Below are 19,695 nucleotides of genomic sequence, written 5' to 3'. Positions count from 1 at the left end.
ACAGCCAAAACTTTGCTGCATCCCACCCAATCCCGCCATTTTCGTGTTGCCATGTAAATGCTGCTTGGTGGTAATACCTATACTTTGATCACATCTTTTACAGTTTACAAAAAGTGTTGTTTCCAGTAAAAGAGCTCTGAAATTAGCAAGGCTTTGTAGTTTGCATATTCACGAAAGTCCAGATTGGCATGCATGCAACATGCCAAAAGCTGCCAAACGTGGTGGCCAAGCACCCATGTGCACCTTGATGGTGCACAGTCGCCCTTCCGTGAGATACATGTCGACCGTGGACCGTGTTAGCATAAGTGTCTTTGGTACATAAATGTACTACATGTAAGACATTTGTTGCAAATCAGTGCTCGCGTTGTTTGCTTCTGCTATGAAAACGGACACTCTGAAGACGTTTGTCAGGAATACACAGTTCAGCTGGAAATGCACATTTCTAGTTGAACTTCCTGCAGGATTGTCATTTTCCAGATGGAAAGGGCTGAGATTACGAGGTGGGGTTGCGCTTGACTGGAGGTGTAAATGTTACACCCAGAAAAGGTGTGATTTCCACTTCAGTAATCTGGTTGGAAATGGGGTCATTTTTTTTGTTTGCCTGGGAAGTGAGAACGCTGCCACGGTTGAGATGTAAACAACAGTTTGAAGTGCACGAGCATTCATAGAATACACAAAAACCACTGCAGTGCTCTCCACTTAAGATCCACTCCCCAGAAATGAATTTGCTAATAAGCTACAAAAGTTTGGAGATAGCTGGTTACTGCATTTACAAGCATAATGAAAGGACTCAACATTCCAGATGCCAAATGTAATAATATAAACCACGTACTAGCCAGCATGACGAATGCACCAAGCTAATCACATATACTTTTCGGGGCGATAAGTCCATTTATTACGAGAGTTACTATGACAGCTACACACTGACACACCGCAAAAAGAAGAATCAGAATACCTGGTTACTGCAAACTGTTAATCCAAGCCCAATGGTTATTGCAAACTCTCACTATGCTACACCGCAAAGACAAAAAATATTAAGACAAGACAATGCACCAGAGATCTCCAATGTCTTCTTCCAGCAGATTTCTGACCAGGAAAGCAGGCTGCTGCATTCCCTGGGTTTTTAACTTTTCAAAGCGTACACATCCTTCAAGTTACAAGGGGAGTATTTTCAGGACAAAGGATTTTACACTATTGGTTCCAAGCCCTCCTACAAGCAACAGTGAGACACCGGACCTTCAGTATGCAATAACGCAACAAAAAGCATGGATATATACACTGCACTTAAGCCATTTTGCGCTCCCTTCACAGGATCTCGCAATGCAAGCCAGTGTTCATCGCTTGATTAAGGCTATATACTGTAAAAGCTTTAGCAGAAATCAGTGCAATTGAAATTGAAACGATAAACATGTTACAAATGCAATATGCCAACATGCCGATGGTTACGGACAGAGTGGTGTGGATTGAGGAAAAGTTAGCACACACACACACACACACACACACACACACACACACACACACACACACACACACACACACACACACACACACACACACACACACACACACACACACACACACACACAAAATAAATGCCACTTGAACCAACATCACGTTGCACTGCAGTGATTAGGGGCCTGGAGTTGCATTTGTGGTCCATTTCAGGCACAACCACCTCTCAGCCCATAATGCCCCCTTCAAGACTGACACTTGCTGATACGAATTCGAGGCTGAAATTTGCCCTACTACAATGCATCTGCTCAGCAAAACCCGAGAAAACTAGGACAGTGAAAAGAACAATTGCACAGGCAAAAACATTTAGACATCCCCTGCCCAGCCGTTGACATCTAGGAAGAGCTCGTCCACATCCCTAAGGGACTCGTGCGAACCTTCTGACTGGGGGCTCCAGCTTCGGTCCGAGTCAGTCTCAATCTCTTCTAGGAGCTGTGCCGTTCGTGTGCCAAACAACAGTCCTGGGTATAGACTGGCGCTGTTGTTGCTGCTGTTATTCTGGAAGCGAGTCCGCACAGCCGTTGACGACCGCTGTGTCCGCTGGCCCGAAGCAGCCAAAGTCTCGGCACAGCGAAGTCGTGACCCCAGGTCGCCCAAGTTGTTCTGCAGGCCCTCAACTGTGCTCCCCAGGCGACGCAGTGTGTCATGAAGGCTGTTCAGGGCCTGCGTAGCACCCTCTGCCTTTCGCTTCCAGTCATCCCGCTCGGAGCTGGCCTCTGGAAACACACCAGTGCCAACACCACCAGATGAGCCAATCACAAGTTCACACAAAACAACCATGACATTTTGAATCCTTTGTCTTTGTCTGAACAAACACTGCTCAGCTTGCAGTGTTTGTTCGTTATCACTATTACATGGTTTTACTACATTCTAACAGAGCATACACGGCAAGCTATACACTATGTGCATTCATGACTAAAGTAGTTCCGAGTTGGCCATTTAGGACTACTCACAATAATACATGGTTACCAGGGATATGTTTGATCCATTAAGACGCTTCGTACACAATTGTCGCCTTGTTGGTTTTTCTACGAGTGTGATCTAGCTAGTGCTATTTTCCTCTTTTCAGGCAAACTCAGCGTCAGCCACCTTGCCACCAAGGTGCTTTTTATTCTTTTGTAGTACAAAAACAGCAAAAGATATTTCACAAAATAGTGAATGCTGGTCACCTGCAATTTGGTTGCTGAGAGATTTCTCACATCCATCTCCAAAACACAAGACAACTGCACATTTCCTATAGTGTTCATTCCACAAGTCCTGTTGTGCTAATATTACAGTTTTGAGTCATTTTAACAGTATGTGTAAAAGCGTGCCCTGTACTGCATACATCCACGGCAGAGATGAGGAGAAAGAAGCAGAACTGATAAGAATAAGGAGGACTACGACGGCAAAATAACTTGCAAAGGAGAGAAGGGAAGTGACCCTTAAGTGGAAGGAGACCCTGTTTCGAGCAGTGACGACGAACCACGAGATGGGCCTGAACGAGCACAATGAGCTTATTAAATATTATGCGTGCCGGTTCTGCCAGATCACTCTTCAGGGCACAACATTACGGCTTTCCCACTGTCCCCAAGGAAACAACACCTTGGCCTGTCCTGAGAGAAGACCGGAATTGCCCATCTTCCCTGGAAGGATATGTACACATGTGAACGTGATTTGTGAGTGGGGGGGAGGGGCTGACACGTGTGGAGGTGACGCTCCCTTCAAGCTCAGAAAACAGACATGCAGAGACTGCAGAGTAGTCCGCTGCTCATTTCGACGCTCTCTGGCTAGTGCCTTTTTGTGCGCATTAGACAATACAGCTAATTTGTTGTTTTAAATGCATTTTCTTAGCATAATTGAAAACCGAACAGAGGTAGACTGCTTTTTCATGCATTCCTCTTTTTTATTAAACAAATGTGGAGTGTCCCTGGCTACGACCATGTCTGATTCTGATTATGAGAACACTGAGGTGTGCATTCACCGTTAACTATTATTTGTATCACGTTAATAATAAAAAAATACTGCTATGTTCATTCCCAGATATTCTCTAAACCAAGTTGACAGTGGAGGTGCGCTACAGCCACCGTTTCTCTGTTGTTCTTGTCACAAGTACCCTCCGCGCCTTGTGTCGTCGCTTTGCAAGTCTCTCTTCTCACTCTTTGAGAGTTTCCATCGCTCATTAGCTCTCAACTTCATTTTTTTCTATGTTCCACTTCTTCACGGCAAGTGATGACGGCAGGATGAGTAGATCTGGCTTGTAGGCGAGCATAGAGAGTGCTCACACTAAGCGTTGCTTCCTCATCCATGGCATACCACTACAGACTCGCCGCAATTCTCAGGGTATATATACGCCTTTTGCAAGCGAGCGGCTGCTCTACCGCTTATATCCCCCTTTGCAGCGCAGCAACCGAAGAGCACCGCTTATGTGCAGTGAGGTGCATATCTAAGTGGCGACGTCACGTGCGGTGCTCAGCGGAGACTGGCGATATGTACCGGTAGGAATGAAATTTGTCAGGCGCGTGAAGAAGAAGAAGCAAGGCAGCAGCAAAAGAATGGAGTGCCACCGCATCACACGTGCGAAGAAGAAGAAGAAGCAGGCGGCGAGCAGGCCGTGCGTCACTAGGCCTGCCGCTGAAGGCCAAACTATGGTGTACGCAAAACGTGCCGCAGCTGGCCCAGTGAAGCTTTTGCTTCAAAATGCAATCGAAGTTTGGTGTCTATTCTCCTTTAACCCGACATCATCCAACTGACCAACAGCCCAGACTTGCAGATCACCTAAAGTCCACTGCAAGACCAACCGACTGATGTCCTGCAACGTGCTGTTGAGGTTGGACAGGTCAACAAAAGACTTGGTACTGCCATCTGCTGCCAAGACTTGGCCAGAATCGAAAGAGCAGCCCAAGCGTGCCTTCGCAATGACAGTGGGATTCCAATCCGTCAGGTTGCTACTGCGACCTAACGGATGAGTTCTAAGTAGAGTACCTCATAATGAGACTTACTGATGAAAATGCCATCAGAGCAGTGAGCATATGGATGTGCGAGTCACCAGAGGACTTGCTACAGTGCCTCAAATGCCTAGAAGAATGAATTGGAAATATTAATCCTACACAGTGCAAGCCAAGTGGCTCCCAAAATTGAACATGTTTTGATGTTTTGCGGTTAAGTTTTGTACCGAGAGTAACAAAACCCAAGCAGCAGGGTCAACCTTGACACCTACGGAGGTGGAATGAGTGAAAACAGACACAGGACAAGACAGAGGAGGCTCACACACAACTCTGCTGGACTTACAACTGATCTATTCCGAAGATGAAACAGATGAAACAACACTCATATATTGTTCCTGCGCAAGCATGTGCTCCGACCAAAAAAGAAAGAAGGCATTCATGACAATAAGGGATCACTTATGCCAAGTTGGTTCTTTTTAATTTCAACAGTTTCACAGGGAAATATATGAATATTCTTTCAGCTTTTTCTTCGAAATGGAGCAGTTTAAGTCCAGCGGTGTTGCATGTGTGCCTTCTCCGTCTTGTCCTATGTTCGCTCGTTCTACCTTTGTAAGAATTATGTACCAACTAGCTCAGCAATTTATGCTCATGGTCAACCTTGAGCACTAAATGCAACCACAAGGACCCTTCTATAAAGGCGAGGAGGAATAAATTTTTGAATGAGAAAGAAGAACCCTCTGCTTTAACTGCAGTGGTTATGGCCATGATGACCTCAACTGTTCAAAGTCACAGCTGAGTCACGAAGGAAGAAGACTGAAAGGAAAATAATTTGAAGGACTCTTAAGCTTCGCCTTAAGAGTAGACATGATAGCGCCTTTAAAAACCCCCTTTTCATTCCATAACTTTGACACTCAGCAACTGGTAGAGAGTATGGCAGTGTTAGTCTTTAACTGGTTTTCAGGGAAAGGAAGGCGCAATATCTGTCTCACTCCAAGGTGGACACCTACACTTACAATGAATGACATAAAATCTGAGATACATATGTCATCATCGCAAACTAGACTCCACTTGGCTAGCAGAGGGATGCCAAATGGGAAACTAAATGGTTTGACACCAGCCTCAATGCTGGTTTGGTTCATTGGGTTTAATGTCCCAAAGCGACTCAGGCTATGAGAGACTCCATAGTGTAGGGCTCCGGAAATTTCGACTACCTGGGGTTCTTTAATGTGCACTTACATTGCACAGCACACTGGCGCCTTGTTTTTCGCCTCCATTGAAAAGCAGCCGGGATTCGATCCTGCATCCTTGGGCGCATTAGTCAAGCGACATAACCACTGCACCACCACGGCGGGTACCAGCCCCAATGTTTCACGAAGAATGTTTGTGTGAAAATTTTGATATGGAGTTATGTGCATATATTTTTCCAACATGCTTTTCACAATTCTGGCTTTGGTGATGGCGAAACCTTTACATCTGAACGAGCTATATACATAAAGCTTACTGGATGTTGCTTAGAATGTCATGGGCTCCGATTTCCAAGGCCTGGAAGTGGTAAGTGAAAGGCACTTGATGATGGAGAGAGCGAATAGCTGTGACACAAAGGCTTATGCTGACCTTTGTAGCCAATACATAACTCCATGTGCATGAGGATGCGGACAAAAGCAGACTCAAGTACATGAAGTTGACGAAGCTGTCCACAAATGGAGATTATATAGGCCGAGACTTTTCCAAGTTGGTCGCACCCAACGATTCGTATTGCATACCCCTGCTTGTGGGGCAACCCTTCCCAGGGCAACCGCACATCACAACTCTGAGGATGTTAATCTTGGATGCCAAGAAAGATGACAGCATCGCGTATCAGGCTGTGTTCTCGTCATTTACGAGGAGAATAAAAACATGCGTACCTCTCGTGATGAACACTTCTAATCAAGAGCTGTCTATCAACGTGGACAAACGGATTGTGCTGGGATTGATTATTCACTTGAATGAAAGCATCGTCTAGGTAGCAGCAGAGTGTCAACAGTGCTGTTTGGCAACTAACACAGCCTAGTGAGGAGGTCAAAATGGGAGCAGACATTGTGCGAGAAAAGCTCGAGTGGTTTATTGATGAGCACTGAGACTGAGCAAAGTTCCATAAATCGGCTGCACAATTACCGCTGGAATGACCACACTTAACTGACAGCACGGAAGCCCGAGAAGTTTTGTCTCTGCCAACTCTCCTTCACAGAACAGGCACACACAAGATAACTATCAAGAAGCCAAGGCAGACCAATGTTGATGTCAGCTATAAATATAATTATAGCAACCCTGCCCTGCTGGTGCACAAGAAGACAAGGGAACAATGACTCAATGTGGGCTACCATGCTCTCAGCAGTGTGAAAAAGAAGGACAGATATCTGTTTCCATTGATAGACGATCAGCTATAGCTAGCCATTCTAAGAGAAAGGGCTCCTTCACAAGTCTAGACAACACTATGTTTGTTGCCCCAGGTAGCCACTACGAGTGTGTTCGGTTGGCATTTGGCTTCGCCAATGCACCGGTGGTGTTCTGAAGAGTGATCAACACCATCCAGGGTCGTCTACATGGATGACATCTTCCTACCCACAATGACCGTTGACTATCTGTGGATGCTTTTGGTATCCTCTGGACAGTGGGTCTGATAGTGCGTTTAAGTAAGTATTTTTTCTTCTTTAAGAGAGCAGAGTACCTTGGCCATCACGTCGCTGCCAGAGAAGTGCAATCAGAGAGTCTAAAGATCTAATGTGTCACTGACTTTCCGCAGCCTACAAAGACACACCAGGTGCATCAATTCTTGGGTCTCACAAGCTACTTTGCAGATTTGCAAAAGGGTTTGCCAGTACCGCTAAGCCTCTAACGCAACAAATGCCTAAAGAAGCAGCTTGGAAATGAAACCCGAAGCACAATGCCGCATTCACTCACACTCGAAAAAAAAAAGAGGCAATTTTGGTGCAACAGAGGTGCACATGGACGCCAAAGGATGGCCTGGGAGAAATCGTAGCAGATGGACAGCTTCATACTATCAGCAAAGACTCTCCTGCTCTGAAACAGCAGGTGGTGGCTGCAACTAAAAGAATTGACCTTTGATATGGAATGTAGAAATGCAACAGCGATGGCACACATTCCACACATGACTCTTCTGAAGAGAGATAGTTCCTGGCCTCCAAGGTCTCACTACAGATACACCAATAGGAGACATCCTTGCCTTTGATCACTAGCATGAGCCAAATGCTTAAGTGCTAAAGGAAATGCCACACCCCTTCCAAGAAGACAGGTTCATAAAAAATGAATATCAGCGGTGTAATGGCACAGTGTTCAACAACAGAGATAACTCTGATCAAATAATTTTTTGGGTGATTCTAAATTCTGGTATGCTAGGGAACCGTCAAGACATGTCACAACGACATTTGGTCTTTCATCGTAGAGAAAAACCTTAAGAACATAATAGAAAGGTACAGACTCCCTGGTATGCAGTGCTACTTATGGCATTACATCACTTCTTGCACTGAACGCCTTTTCCACAAGATGCCGCACAGAAAGAGGCTAAGGCAAGCGTCGCAGCATTGACAAGATTAACAAGTCACTTTGAACGATACATACTGACCACCCTGAGCCTTTCATGAGAGGCGAATCTTGCAATGACAACACACCGCATTCACTCTCATAATGATCGCAACCCTGAATTTTGTGGCCAAAAATCAATTTTTTTTAGATTTCCTGCGCAATGGTCCCACTCCGAACTTGCCACTGCGATTTGTCATACACCAAGTCTAGTTGATGATGATCGTGCTTGCATCTGTAGAATTACCGGGCTGCGCCTTCTAAACCTTCCACTCCCTCTCCCATTTCATCCAAGTGAGAATCTGTTTACCATCTGTTGAATTATAGTGTGTAGAATATACTCGGAATCAAGGCTGAATTCTACACTGCTATGTCAACCACCTGGCGGCAAATGAAATCAGACGTAAAACGCGTGCTGCGGGGTTTGCCGTTTTGCAGGTCGGTGGGGTGTTTTGTCACTTTGTGAGAGCTTCGGTGCCATTTCACCATGGGGCGGTATAAGCGTTATACTGCCGTGTTCAAGCTCAAGGCTGTTGATTATGCACTAGAGGTATGGCAACCGCGCTGCCGGCAGGCATTTTGGCATCTACGAAATCTGGATACACAACTGAAAAAAGCAGCACGAGAAGCTGATAGCTACTAACAAGACTCGCCGGGCTTTCTGCTGACCCAAAACGGGCAAATTCCCTTTTATTGAGGAGGTGGTCCTTGAATACGTAAGGGACCTGTGCAAAGATGATTGTGTAGTATCATTAGAAATGTTATAAATACAGGCGCGCACAACTAGCAGAAAGTTGAAAATTTCTGCAAAGGAGTTCCGTGCTGGCTCCGTTTGGATGGCTAGCTTTATGCGACAAAATGGACTTTCGCTGAGGTGGCGGATGTCGTCATGCCAGCAGCTCTTATCAGCGTATGAAAACAAGGCAACAGTCTGTCATTGTTTCGTCCCCAGGCTCCGTGAAAAGAGTGGTTACCTCTTGTCGCAAATGGGGAATGCCGATCAAACTCCGTTGACCTTTGACATGCCCCAAAACGCAATGGTCAACGAGAAGGGCGCTCGGAGTGTCCTTGCGAACAAATCTGGTGCAGAAAAACAGCGATGTCCTGTCATGATTGCTGTGACGGCCGATGGGCGGAAGCTGCCACCATACGCTATACTTAAACGCAAGACTCTTCCAAAGGGAAACTTTTCCCATGACATCCATATCTGTGCTCAATTGAAAGGTTGGATGACTGCAGAACTAACGGTCAATTGGATAACGACTGTTTGGGGACTAAGACAAGGAGCACTGCTTCCCTCGCTTCTGGGGTCTCGACGTGTCACTGAACAAACTATTCAAGGACAATGTTCGAAGCCTGCGCAGAGCGGATGGCGGCGGGCCAACATGATTTGACACAGAGCGGAAAGATCAGAAGGCTATGCGAGGAGGTGCTTTGCTCGTGGATCGCCGAAGTGTGGAGTGGTATCCCCGACGAGGTAGTGGCCAAAAGATTTAAGAAGACCTGGACGCTAAACGCACTTCGGGACTGTGAAAATGCTCCCTGCGACGACACTCCCGTTTCTGACAATGAATCATGCAGAAACGACTGTAAGGATTTGAACTCTGATTTAGAGTATGAATGAGAAAAAAATAAAAGGGCAGTGCGCAATTCATGTGATGCTTATGCAATGTGTGCATTTATTACAAAGGTAAGCTACACTCAATTATGATCGTGATAGCTATTTTAAGAAGTTTGACGTGCAACTTGTTTGCGTTTTCGATGCTCAGAAAGTTTCGCAGAAAACTTACTCCACATTATGAATGCACCCCTGAATTTGCGTCACTTTTGCGATCACTATGTGAGTAAATACGGTAATCGTGGTAGTAGACGCATCAGCTGCACCAACAACACAGTTTCTATGCTCCATGCTGTTATGTACAGTCAACGACCGATTTTTCGGACCCTCTAGGGAACTCAAAAACGTCCGAAAATTCAGGCAGTCCGAAAAAATGAATGTATGCAAAAAATGCACCTTTTTTCTTTTTTTTCTCGTATCTAGAGGGTCAAGGGCGAAGCACCACGCTTCCGAAACACTGCCACAGCATCAGAGAAGTGGCTAAGAAAAGAGGCACTCAAAAGCTCTGTATGCAGCAGACTGCCGGTTTATTATGAATGTGTCGTCAGGGCAGCCGGTGTTATTGCTGCAGTGGCTTGAAGAACTGGCTGATGGTCGTTTGGACGGCGTTCCGCTTGCATGCGATCGTATTCTCCTCGATCTGAGCAAGGGTCATATCAGCACTGTAGACGGATGAAAGCGTCAACAATGCTCGCGTCAACTCGGCGCTCGTAGGCAGCGCGGGCGTTGGCTCCTCATTTTCAACATCGAAGTCCTCTGAATCCTCCACAACCTGACGGACTATTTCTTCGTCAGTTAGTTCTGCGCAGAAGTCGAGCTCGTTGTCCGCGTCAACAAACTGCTCAAAAGTTATTTCCGTGGGTATGGAAACCCCAGCAGAGCGGAGGTCGTTGATCACGTCGTCCATGGGCGGGCACACTTCAATCGCGTCGGTGCTTTCGAGACAGTCCACTGCCTCTGTGGCGAGTACGAAGCCTGCGTGGTGAAAACAGTTGCGAATCGTGTCTTGCCTCACCGCTTTCCATGCGTCCGCAAGCATTCCAACAGCAAACCGATGGTACTGCTTTCCGCGCTTCGATGCCATTGGCGAGGACGACGAAGACGGAGTGGGGGCCATCGCAGGCAAGCGAAATCCTCAAGTTCAGAACAGTGGAGTTCCTTGACGAACGTCGAAGCACCTAGGCCTAGCGTCGCAGAGCACACTTCACACAACAGCGGAACAACACGCCACGCTAGTCAAAATGCACAACGAAACGCCGCCGCCGCCGCGGTATAGAGCACCATAGCCGCGGCGCCTCCGAAAATTGGCGCTGGTGAACATAGCCAGTGTGGCCAGACCAAATCGATGTGTGACGGCTAGATTCGGCTAGTTGTGGCTTAAAGTTGTGATATGCTTCGGCTGCAAGTCGATTTCCTTCGCAAGAGCGCTGCGCGAGGAGCCAAAGGACCTTCGAGGACCTTCCGAGGCGTCAAAAAGTCAGAAAAATTGGACGGTGGGATGTTCGAGCGTCCGAAATTACAGATGTTTTTATACATTGATTCTATGGGGCTCGTGGCAGTGCCGCGAAGATGTCCGAAATATCGGGCATGTCCGAAAATTTGGGCGTCCGAAAAATCAGTCGTTGACTGTATACGCACAACTGCAACTCTGCTTCTCATCCTGTAGCGCCATCTTTACGTGGCCGCCTCAATCCTAACAAGGCTCCAGACAGCGCCACCTACGTAACCGCGACCCAAGTTCAAATCCTGAATAAACCTTAGTTTCTTTTCTGTTCACAACTGGGTTGGTCCGTGTCGCCAGTCTCTCCGACAATAACCAACATAACATGGTGTCAGAATAACCTAGAACCCCGTAAATATGGCCAGTGTGTTTCTGCAACCACCTCCTCACTTCGAGCCCGGCGACAACCCGCACCAAGCATGGGAGGACTGGAAAGACGCCTACAACATCTACGAACTCGCATGTGAGTACGCCAGCAAACCTCCCGCTACTCGCAAGGCCCTACTCCTCCATGTTCTTGGATAACCAACATAACACATGCCAGTTGTTACGTGCAGCACTACAGAAGCTGCGATGGGTGCTCAGGCGATGTTCTGATGCTGCGGAAAGCAGTGCTAGTATAGAATAGTCAAATGAACATATGGGATAACATGTTTTAAAGTAAGCATTAGTGAAACGCCATACCAAATTGAGCCTCGACATAGGCTTGCAACTCTTGTGCAAGATAAAATTGCGCTTCCGACATGGCAAAACTTAGACGCAGGACGTCTGATTTCTGAGTGAACTTATTGCTCTTACTGGGCTTTTTTAATATGTTCAGTCGTCATAAACTTGGTGCACAGGGCTTTCATTTGAACTCGCTTTGCCTGTAACAACATCCTTTGTTTTAGTGGAAATTTTACTGTAGTGGTATTCGCTTTAGTGGGCTTTGACTGTACGTGAACTAGACACATGCTCATGATACCACCAAAGAACAATAAGGGCTACACAAAGCCGATATGTGACTGCTAGAGAAAAGAAAGATTTCACTGGCAGTCAAACAGTGAGCCAATGAGCCATCTTTGTTTGCAAAGCCAACCAAATAGGTGCTGGATGCAAACCCTAAACAAGCCAACAGATTCTGGTTGTTAGTACAAAAGAAACTCACCAATACTCCAAAGATAAAATATATGCACGCAAAAAATCCTAAGAACAGAGTTGAAAGAACCAGACAGGCAAACCACCTTCTGAGAGTTTTACCCAGATTTCGAAAAAAAAAAAAAAAAAAAAAAAAAAAAAAAAAAAATGTTGGCTGTGGTTTAGCCCTGGTTAACCCTGGTTGAACTGCGAAGGAAACGGCTGCATGGCTATGAATACGCGAATGCAGCGTCTCATTCCGACGCTCTCGAATCTCTTCCGCAGTTCTTCTAGCCGCATCTTTGTTACGATGCTTCTCGAGTCATGCAGCGCGTTCTTCTGCTGTCTCTTGAACACGCCTCTTCCTCGCTTCGTTCTGTCGTAGCTGCATTTCCTTTGCGCTCTCCATAATGGGCAAATTCCAGCGAGGCAAAGCGCGCATATATTGCGCACCTCCATCAGTGTCACGCAGCCGTTTGGACTCATAACCAGCTGGTTGGTTTTAATGGGGGCTTGATCCAGAAGCACCAGACAGCACGCTGAGAGCACTGAGAGACGGTCGGCATCCAACTTCAGCTTCTTCACATTGGTGCACGAGAATCGCGATGAGCAGCCGCCCAGCGGCTGCTGTTGGATCCAAGCCTTTAACCAAGCCGCATGAACGTGCCTTTGTGGTCTATAGGGATAACGTGAATACCAGGGTCCTGGCAAGCTGATTCTGACATAACCGTTCCATGTGAAATGAGAGACCCAAGTTGGCAGTTCCTGCCATTTGCGGCTATGGCATACGAGCATATGCGACAAGCCGAGCCAGTTGGCGTAGTGTTGCGTTCGAAAAAAAGCTTTTGTGACTGACTGAAACAAATATAGGTTTGTAATCAGTGTCCCTTAGTTCACTACACAGATGTTCTCAACATATTATTTACCGGCTGAAGTATATGCGATGAAGAAAATTTGGTCGGCTCTTAACTGCACTGGGGTGAAGTACATCAAATGAAACCTGGTCAACATGGCCTGACATATCTATGGGAACAACATGGCCCTAAATTGTTGCTCACCTTTCATCTAAGTCGAAGAATGACTCACCATCAATAGTCATTCACTGAGAACTTTCACAGACGTAACTATGATGGATAAAATTTCATCCGTTGAGCTATCATACTGCATACAGTGGAATGCACTCACTGACTAATTAAAGGATGATGAAATCGACACTTCAGACCTCAAACTGGTTTCCTGCTCACAACAAAATCGTTATGGTTCCAAAAATCTCAACTTCATCTTCACAAATGAAGAATCTTGCAGTATACCTATTTTGCCTCTTTACATTGGTCACTGACTGCATTTGTAACAAGTTTAGCCACACATAACCGCATGAGTGAGAAAAACATCACGGCAAAGACAAGCAACACTTGCCGTCCAACTTGCGCTTGAGGCCACACATAACCGCATGAGTGAGAAAAACATCACGGCAAAGACAAGCAACACTTGCCGTCCAACTTGCGCTTGAGCTCGTCCAGGCAGCTGTGGCCATCGAGGCGGTCTCGCGTCAGCACCAGCCCACAGCCCTTCTCGCACGTCACCTGGCGCATGGAGCAGTGCTTGGTGTGGGCTTCGAGCGCCTGGCGCGGGCACCGGTGCTCGCACGCCTCATTGGGGCAGCCCACCTCCTGGAACTCGCACACACCCACGTGGTTGGCATAGCTTTCCGCGGCCACCCGGGCAGTACAGCCAGCATTGCGACACCTCACCTGCGGTGGCCAGCACAGAGAAATGTGTCAGCTTCAACATAGGCTTTCCAGCCCGAAAACATACAGTCCAACTGGAGAGACATAGTGAAGAATGAACAAAAGCAAGACAACATACAGTGCTATGTACCGTCTACTGTTCCTCATTCTTCGTGATGTGTCTCTGATCGCAGTGTACGTTGGCACGTTTCCAAACCAACTAAACAACTGAAAAGCCTTCAGTCCTGCTCATGACACAAGTTTACGACAAGAATGTGTGTGTGCGCTCAAGGAGGAGGAGGAAAGAAGAAGTTTTATTGTCTTCAATCATTAACCCCAGCAGATGTGATTGAAAGATTTGAGACACAGCCGCACTGGTGAGAAAAGGCATACACCAAACCATTAACAGGGAAAGACATAAACCTTGTGGGGATACACATGAATTCCCGTCCCATTATAACGGTCGCACATAACTATCATGCGAGATTATGCGCGCTGATAGGGAGGTTGGTGGAGGAGAGGGCACACTGGTCACCCCCCACGGCCCTCCTAGTCTCCCGCAGCGACAACCCGCAGGTTTACTTCTCTCCTCCCGGCTTACCCAGGACATCTCTCCCCGATCCGAGCCGAGGAGAGCGCCTCTCGCAACTGGCTCGCCGTCTTTCCGCGGTTGGTCGTGCAAGCGCACAGTTCTGTTTTCCGCCTGGGAGACTGCCGTTGCACTTTTGTTGTTTGAACACCTTACGCACTTACCGCTACGGGCCGTGAGCGCGAAGCCACACCAGGTCAGCTGAACACTCTTCTCACCTCCTTGCGTGTGCTTCTCCATTCAGTGGTTTTATTTCACCCTCGTATGCGAGTGGGACGTTCACTCGCTTTTAGTTTTTTTACAGCGCGTAGCTGAACAAGGACAAAGCACGGAGGAACAAGTAGGACACACAGGCACTGTGCGTGTCAGAACCAGTGTGTCCTACTTGTTCCTCCGTGCTTTGTCCTTGTCTGGCTACGCACTGCAAAAAAAACAACAACCAAACAGCCCGACAGCTTGTCCTCTTCATGCATTTGAGTGTTGTGCCTTGCCGTGTAGTCGGGGATAATAAAGCCTGTTCAAGTACGTAACTCGGTGTTTGTCCCCTCTGGCCCGAACCCGCTGCAGTGGCGACTTTTTGCACTGCAGGTTGCTGATGTCCCCTCTTGCTATATTTTTCTTCCCCGGCAATCGACTCAGTCTTCCTTCATAGGCCATCAGCTACCTGTTTGTTCCCTGCATTATATACCTCCCTCTCCACCCTCCACATCTTCAATTTATTTCCCAGCTATGCCCCAGCTATGCATATTCTTTTAAAAACATGCAGATAATCAGCTCAATCTGCATTATATTGGAAACGACAAAGCTCACCTTTTGCATGCTCATCTTTGTACCCCAAAACCAGATTCTTAATTCACAACATCTAAACCATCGTGCTGGGCAACAGCATCAAAGCCTAATGAATGCACGTGAACCTTACTGATGCAGTACAACTTAGCTTATGACACTCTTGTTGCAGGAAGCTCGACAATGAAGTCTAATAATGATCCCTTCTTATGTCAATTTAACAGTAACTAAAGTTTACTACACTAAAGAACTAAAGAAATATGCAGCAACAAGATTTGTGAATAAAGCCAACTTATATGAATTTTATGCCTTTTCTGGCTCATCTTTGCCATTTACCTCAGACCTACTTTATCTCATTCCAAAAGAAGAAAGCCTGCCTAACAGTTACCTTCAGATGGCTGACCATGTTCTGGATGAGAGGCAGGGCGGGCATGAAGGCTGCCACGGCCCGCTTGCGGCACACAGGGCAGCTGTTGTTCTTGCGCACCCATTCGGTGATGCAGCGCCGGCAGAACACATGCCGGCAATGGCACTCCACCGGCTCACGCAACACCGAGTGGCAGATGACACAAATAAGCTCTTCGTCCGGCATGGGGTCATAGTCCTCCAAGGTCAGCTCGGGCACCGCATTCTGCGAGGCTGGTGGGCGGCAGAAGTTATGCTTTATTCATAAAATACCAAAAGCCACAAAGGCCCCAGCAGGAACCAGTGTAGAATAAACTAGACCAGCATTACACAATGCCAAGTGTATGGTAGACAAGCTAGAGTCGTCTACAACTGTACCAAGAAAGGCACTAGCAGGTTGTTTTTAAAAACCAATGTACAGCCGCCCAAACATTTAACTGGTGTGCGGGTAGGCCACATTTCCTGTGACTCTGAGCGTTCCAGAGGGGCTAACCTGCGAAAAGTCCAAGTATAGGCAAGAGTTCAGCAAGGCCTTGCTTAATCTTGACCTTCCGAATAGTTTTGTACGTCCTAAGGCGCAGGAACACAGAAAAGGCGGCCATCACGAATTCCAGTCAAAGATTTGGGCGGCTGTACAAGCGCGCCAACAAGAGGTTTGAACAGCACAGCAAATAAGTTGCACTGCTTGCATTTCTTTTTACTGCCCTGCACAAGCAATGCTACCAAAAGCAGCCGTACGTAAGGGCCAATAAGAAAATTGAATCCCGATGAAATGCAGTAGCCGATTACCATTATAGCTAGGATGTACTGCATACGTGCGCATGCTGTTTACTTCACCTGGGCTTCATTCTATAACATACCATTCTTGCTTGTTGCCACAGGAAACAGCTAACGTTAGACGGGGGTGCTTCTTCCCTGCAAATGGCAGGAGCTGCGAACTATGCAGCATAACCCTTCATCATGCTGGCTGTGTGGAGTGATGCATATTCACATGTTTCCTTTCACAAGGCATTTAATTACATTAATAAGCAGAAAGTCACAGTTCACTGCCTACAGTTAAGCTGTTCACCAGCAAGATTACGGTTTGGGAATGGTATAGGGCATCTATGGGGATTGGTTGTTGTCAAGAAAGTGCAATCTGATTCCGGTTTCAGCCAGACAAGTTGGATGCCGGACAGTGGGGCCCCGCATTTGCCCACAACTTCAAAACACAGAGCAGATCGTCAGCACTGCTCTTGAATTTCTGTAAATTATTTATGCTAAAGGGGCACTAAGGGCAACTTTATCCAGTTATTGCTCTGAGTTACTCACTCTGGTTATGCTGACTTTTTTTTTTTTATGACAGAAAAGATGAATTTGTCAATTGCATTTCAAAATCTTCCCATCATCCTTACCAAAAAACAATGGGTTACCTATTGAAACTATGACGAAAAAATTTGTGAAGACGGATGCAGCTCACCAGCTAAATTGTTTGCTGATAGCAGCACCTAACCTTTTTTTTTTTTTTTTTTTTTTGTAAAAGTTCCACTTTCAGTGAAAAGTGAACACTGCACTGTATCAATATAGGCCACCTTCTATCTGTAGGTCCTCAGTGGCCCTCTAATAGGAAGCTCGGATGGAACATTCATTCTTGCTGAAAACAGAGCAAGGTTAAGCCAGGAAAGCTACATGAAAGCAAATACTATATCAGTAATAGAAAATTCTGGCAACCAGATAAATTAATTATTCGGAGACCATGAGCACATCGTTCTTTTCACATGCAACACTGTATTTACAGGAAGTACAATTGAAGAAGCACAAGTGGGTTAATGCTAAGCACTCTCATCACGTGTTGCCTGGCTGGCCTGCATGAAGTCAATGCCTGCAGCAAATACAGAAGCTCTTTGTCAAGCATGAGTTCTCAAGAACATTCACACTCTTCCTGAACAATGAGGCCATTGTGAAGATAGCTTTGCAGCACAAAGAGCAGTAAATTGGGCTCCACAATGGCACCTGCTGATACTGGGAAAAAAAAAAAAGGCTGCGAGACCAGAGGGCGAACCAGCTTTGTTTTCATTTTTTTTTTTTCGCGCGCACGATTCATTGAAGAACTCCAGGGCACATATACAGACACGGACCAAAGTAAACTGAGCATGCTACTGCCTCTCTTAACGTTTCTCACACATTGTCTGATTGAAACTGGCTGCAGGGGTACAGCCTTGCAGTAGACGCTTGTGCACTATCTCGTGGATAAATATCTAATTTTCTTTATGTCTGCGGGGTAGGCGCAATTACAATTACTGTGATCTGTCTATTTATGTCCGCACCTGAACATGTCTAGAAATGAGTAGAAAAACTTGGCGGGAGACAGTTTGCAAGAACATATTGCTGAACGAGAACAAATTCTGGAAAAGTGTACGTTGCAAGGCACCTTAACTTTTTGCACAGAGTAATCCGCTCGGTGACTGAATATTACAGCGAATCTTTTCACCGCTGTCCAGCCTGAAATTTCAACAAATGAGCTTCTTTCCAATGATCTGTCGCTTTAAGGAAATATTAACTGCCCTTGTTATAGTGCTCTACCGGGGTCTTGTAGCTTCGATTTAAATTTTGCGCCATTCATAAATGATCGCCTATCAAGCACAGCGATCGCGCAGGCGCACGTGCTCAGAGAAACGCTTGAAAAGCCCAGGGGCACGAACAACGTGAAGAATGTGGCCACTCGGTCATGGATCACGCCGCACAATTTCTAAGCGCATTTGTCCTCATTCTCGCACTTTACGCAACCAGACTATTCGGTGACACTACAGGTGCATGGAAACAGTGAAGCAAGGAACTACTGAAATTAATGACGGCTGTTCGCTGACAAATCTCTCCGAAAGCCCAAGCCGCGCTTCTCTGCAAGTTAACAAAGGTAAAATAAAACATGCTTTTTCTGTATTGCAAAAGACGGCTCGGCCTGCTTAAATGATAATTCGACATGCAGGCATTGTTCGTATCGTAGACGTATACGACAGACAAAGAGTCGCAATGCTTACATGACGCAGAGGACGACGACCTCCGACGGGCCATTCTTCGAAGGCAGGCAACTGGGAAAGTCCGCCGAAACGATGAGCTCAGCTAAGCGGGAAGCGGCGAAGTTCGTCGAACACAGGTCGCGATGGGCCAGGCGTCAAAGGTAAACAACCAGCGTGGCCGATTTCGCGCGTGCGGACCGCTGCAGTTTACACCACTGCCACGGATGTGGGAAAACGCTGGTTTAAGAAGCCCTACCGATGATTGCAAGCGTGCCGTGATGACGACGGGCAAGTGAGCGCAACCAACTCGCAACTGACGCGATGAGTACAGCGTTCAAGCAACTCTACACCTCTGCTGCCTGTACCCTGACTGGTCTACCTGCCCGCCGAGCGCCGACTCCGAGCGGTCGAGCAATCGCACAAAAAGGAAAATTGAGAGAAAGCACGAAAAAAGAAAAACGTAAGGAGGGACAGGTGCTGCCACCGGACGACGATATATGAAATTGAGAGAAAGCACGAAAAAAGAAAAACGTAAGGAGAGACAGGTGCTGCCACCGGACGACGATATATATTTTTTCTGGCGCCATTTATGAATGCGTTCAGACTTCAGTCATGGAGGGCGAAAAAATGCGTTCAGGTACTGGTTCAGTGCTCGGCGCCGGCAAGGTTTGCATTCTTGTTACTTTTCCGATGAAGCTGCAGTGCCGAAAGAAAACGCCGCAGCACACCTTGGTTTCGGTGAGGTGCACAATTCTCTCTAATACAGTGCTCCTTACCTAGCTGCAATTGCGAGACCTAGCACCAAATTCTGGCGGGAACTATCGTTATGCCTGCTGTAGCCTTCCTCCTCTTAACGCGCTCCACCGATGCTCCGTGCTACGTCAAAGCGAGATGACAGACGTTAGTTTGCTCTTTGTAAAAATGGTAATGCGAAATGTG

At 46.7% G+C, this 19,695-nt stretch overlaps 1 protein-coding gene across 1 annotated transcript; it reads right to left on the bottom strand.

Annotated features, from left to right (window-relative positions):
• Nucleotides 1-871: 871 nt before the first annotated feature.
• Nucleotides 872-19,196, bottom strand: LOC146189611 (RING finger protein 151-like). The gene is made up of 4 exons (XM_084604371.1): nt 18,778-19,196; nt 15,744-15,994; nt 13,746-14,004; nt 872-2,228 (listed from the first exon to the last, which is right to left on the bottom strand). Exons 1-4 carry the CDS (start codon nt 18,809-18,811, stop codon nt 1,819-1,821), a joined length of 954 nt encoding a protein of 317 aa, XP_084460497.1. The 5' UTR covers nt 18,812-19,196; the 3' UTR covers nt 872-1,818.
• Between the last annotated feature and the right edge of the window lie 499 nt (nt 19,197-19,695).

Source organism: Amblyomma maculatum, chromosome 5 (genome assembly GCF_055883805.1).
Source record: "Amblyomma maculatum isolate TAMU_Amacu chromosome 5, ASM5588380v1, whole genome shotgun sequence".
NCBI lineage: Eukaryota > Metazoa > Arthropoda > Arachnida > Ixodida > Ixodidae > Amblyomma > Amblyomma maculatum.
This window is presented reverse-complemented; position numbering and strand designations above follow the sequence as displayed.

Bases quoted from the DNA above. Each gene is read 5' to 3' on its own strand.
- LOC146189611 (XM_084604371.1), bottom strand. From the start codon at position 18,811: ATGGCCCGTCGGAGGTCGTCGTCCTCTGCGTCAT. The intron at 14,005-15,743 runs GTAACTGTTAGG...TGGCCACCGCAG, and splicing joins ACATGGTCAGCCATCTGAAG to GTGAGGTGTCGCAATGCTGG. The intron at 2,229-13,745 runs GCAAGTGTTGCT...GTGTGTTTCCAG, and splicing joins GCTCAAGCGCAAGTTGGACG to AGGCCAGCTCCGAGCGGGAT.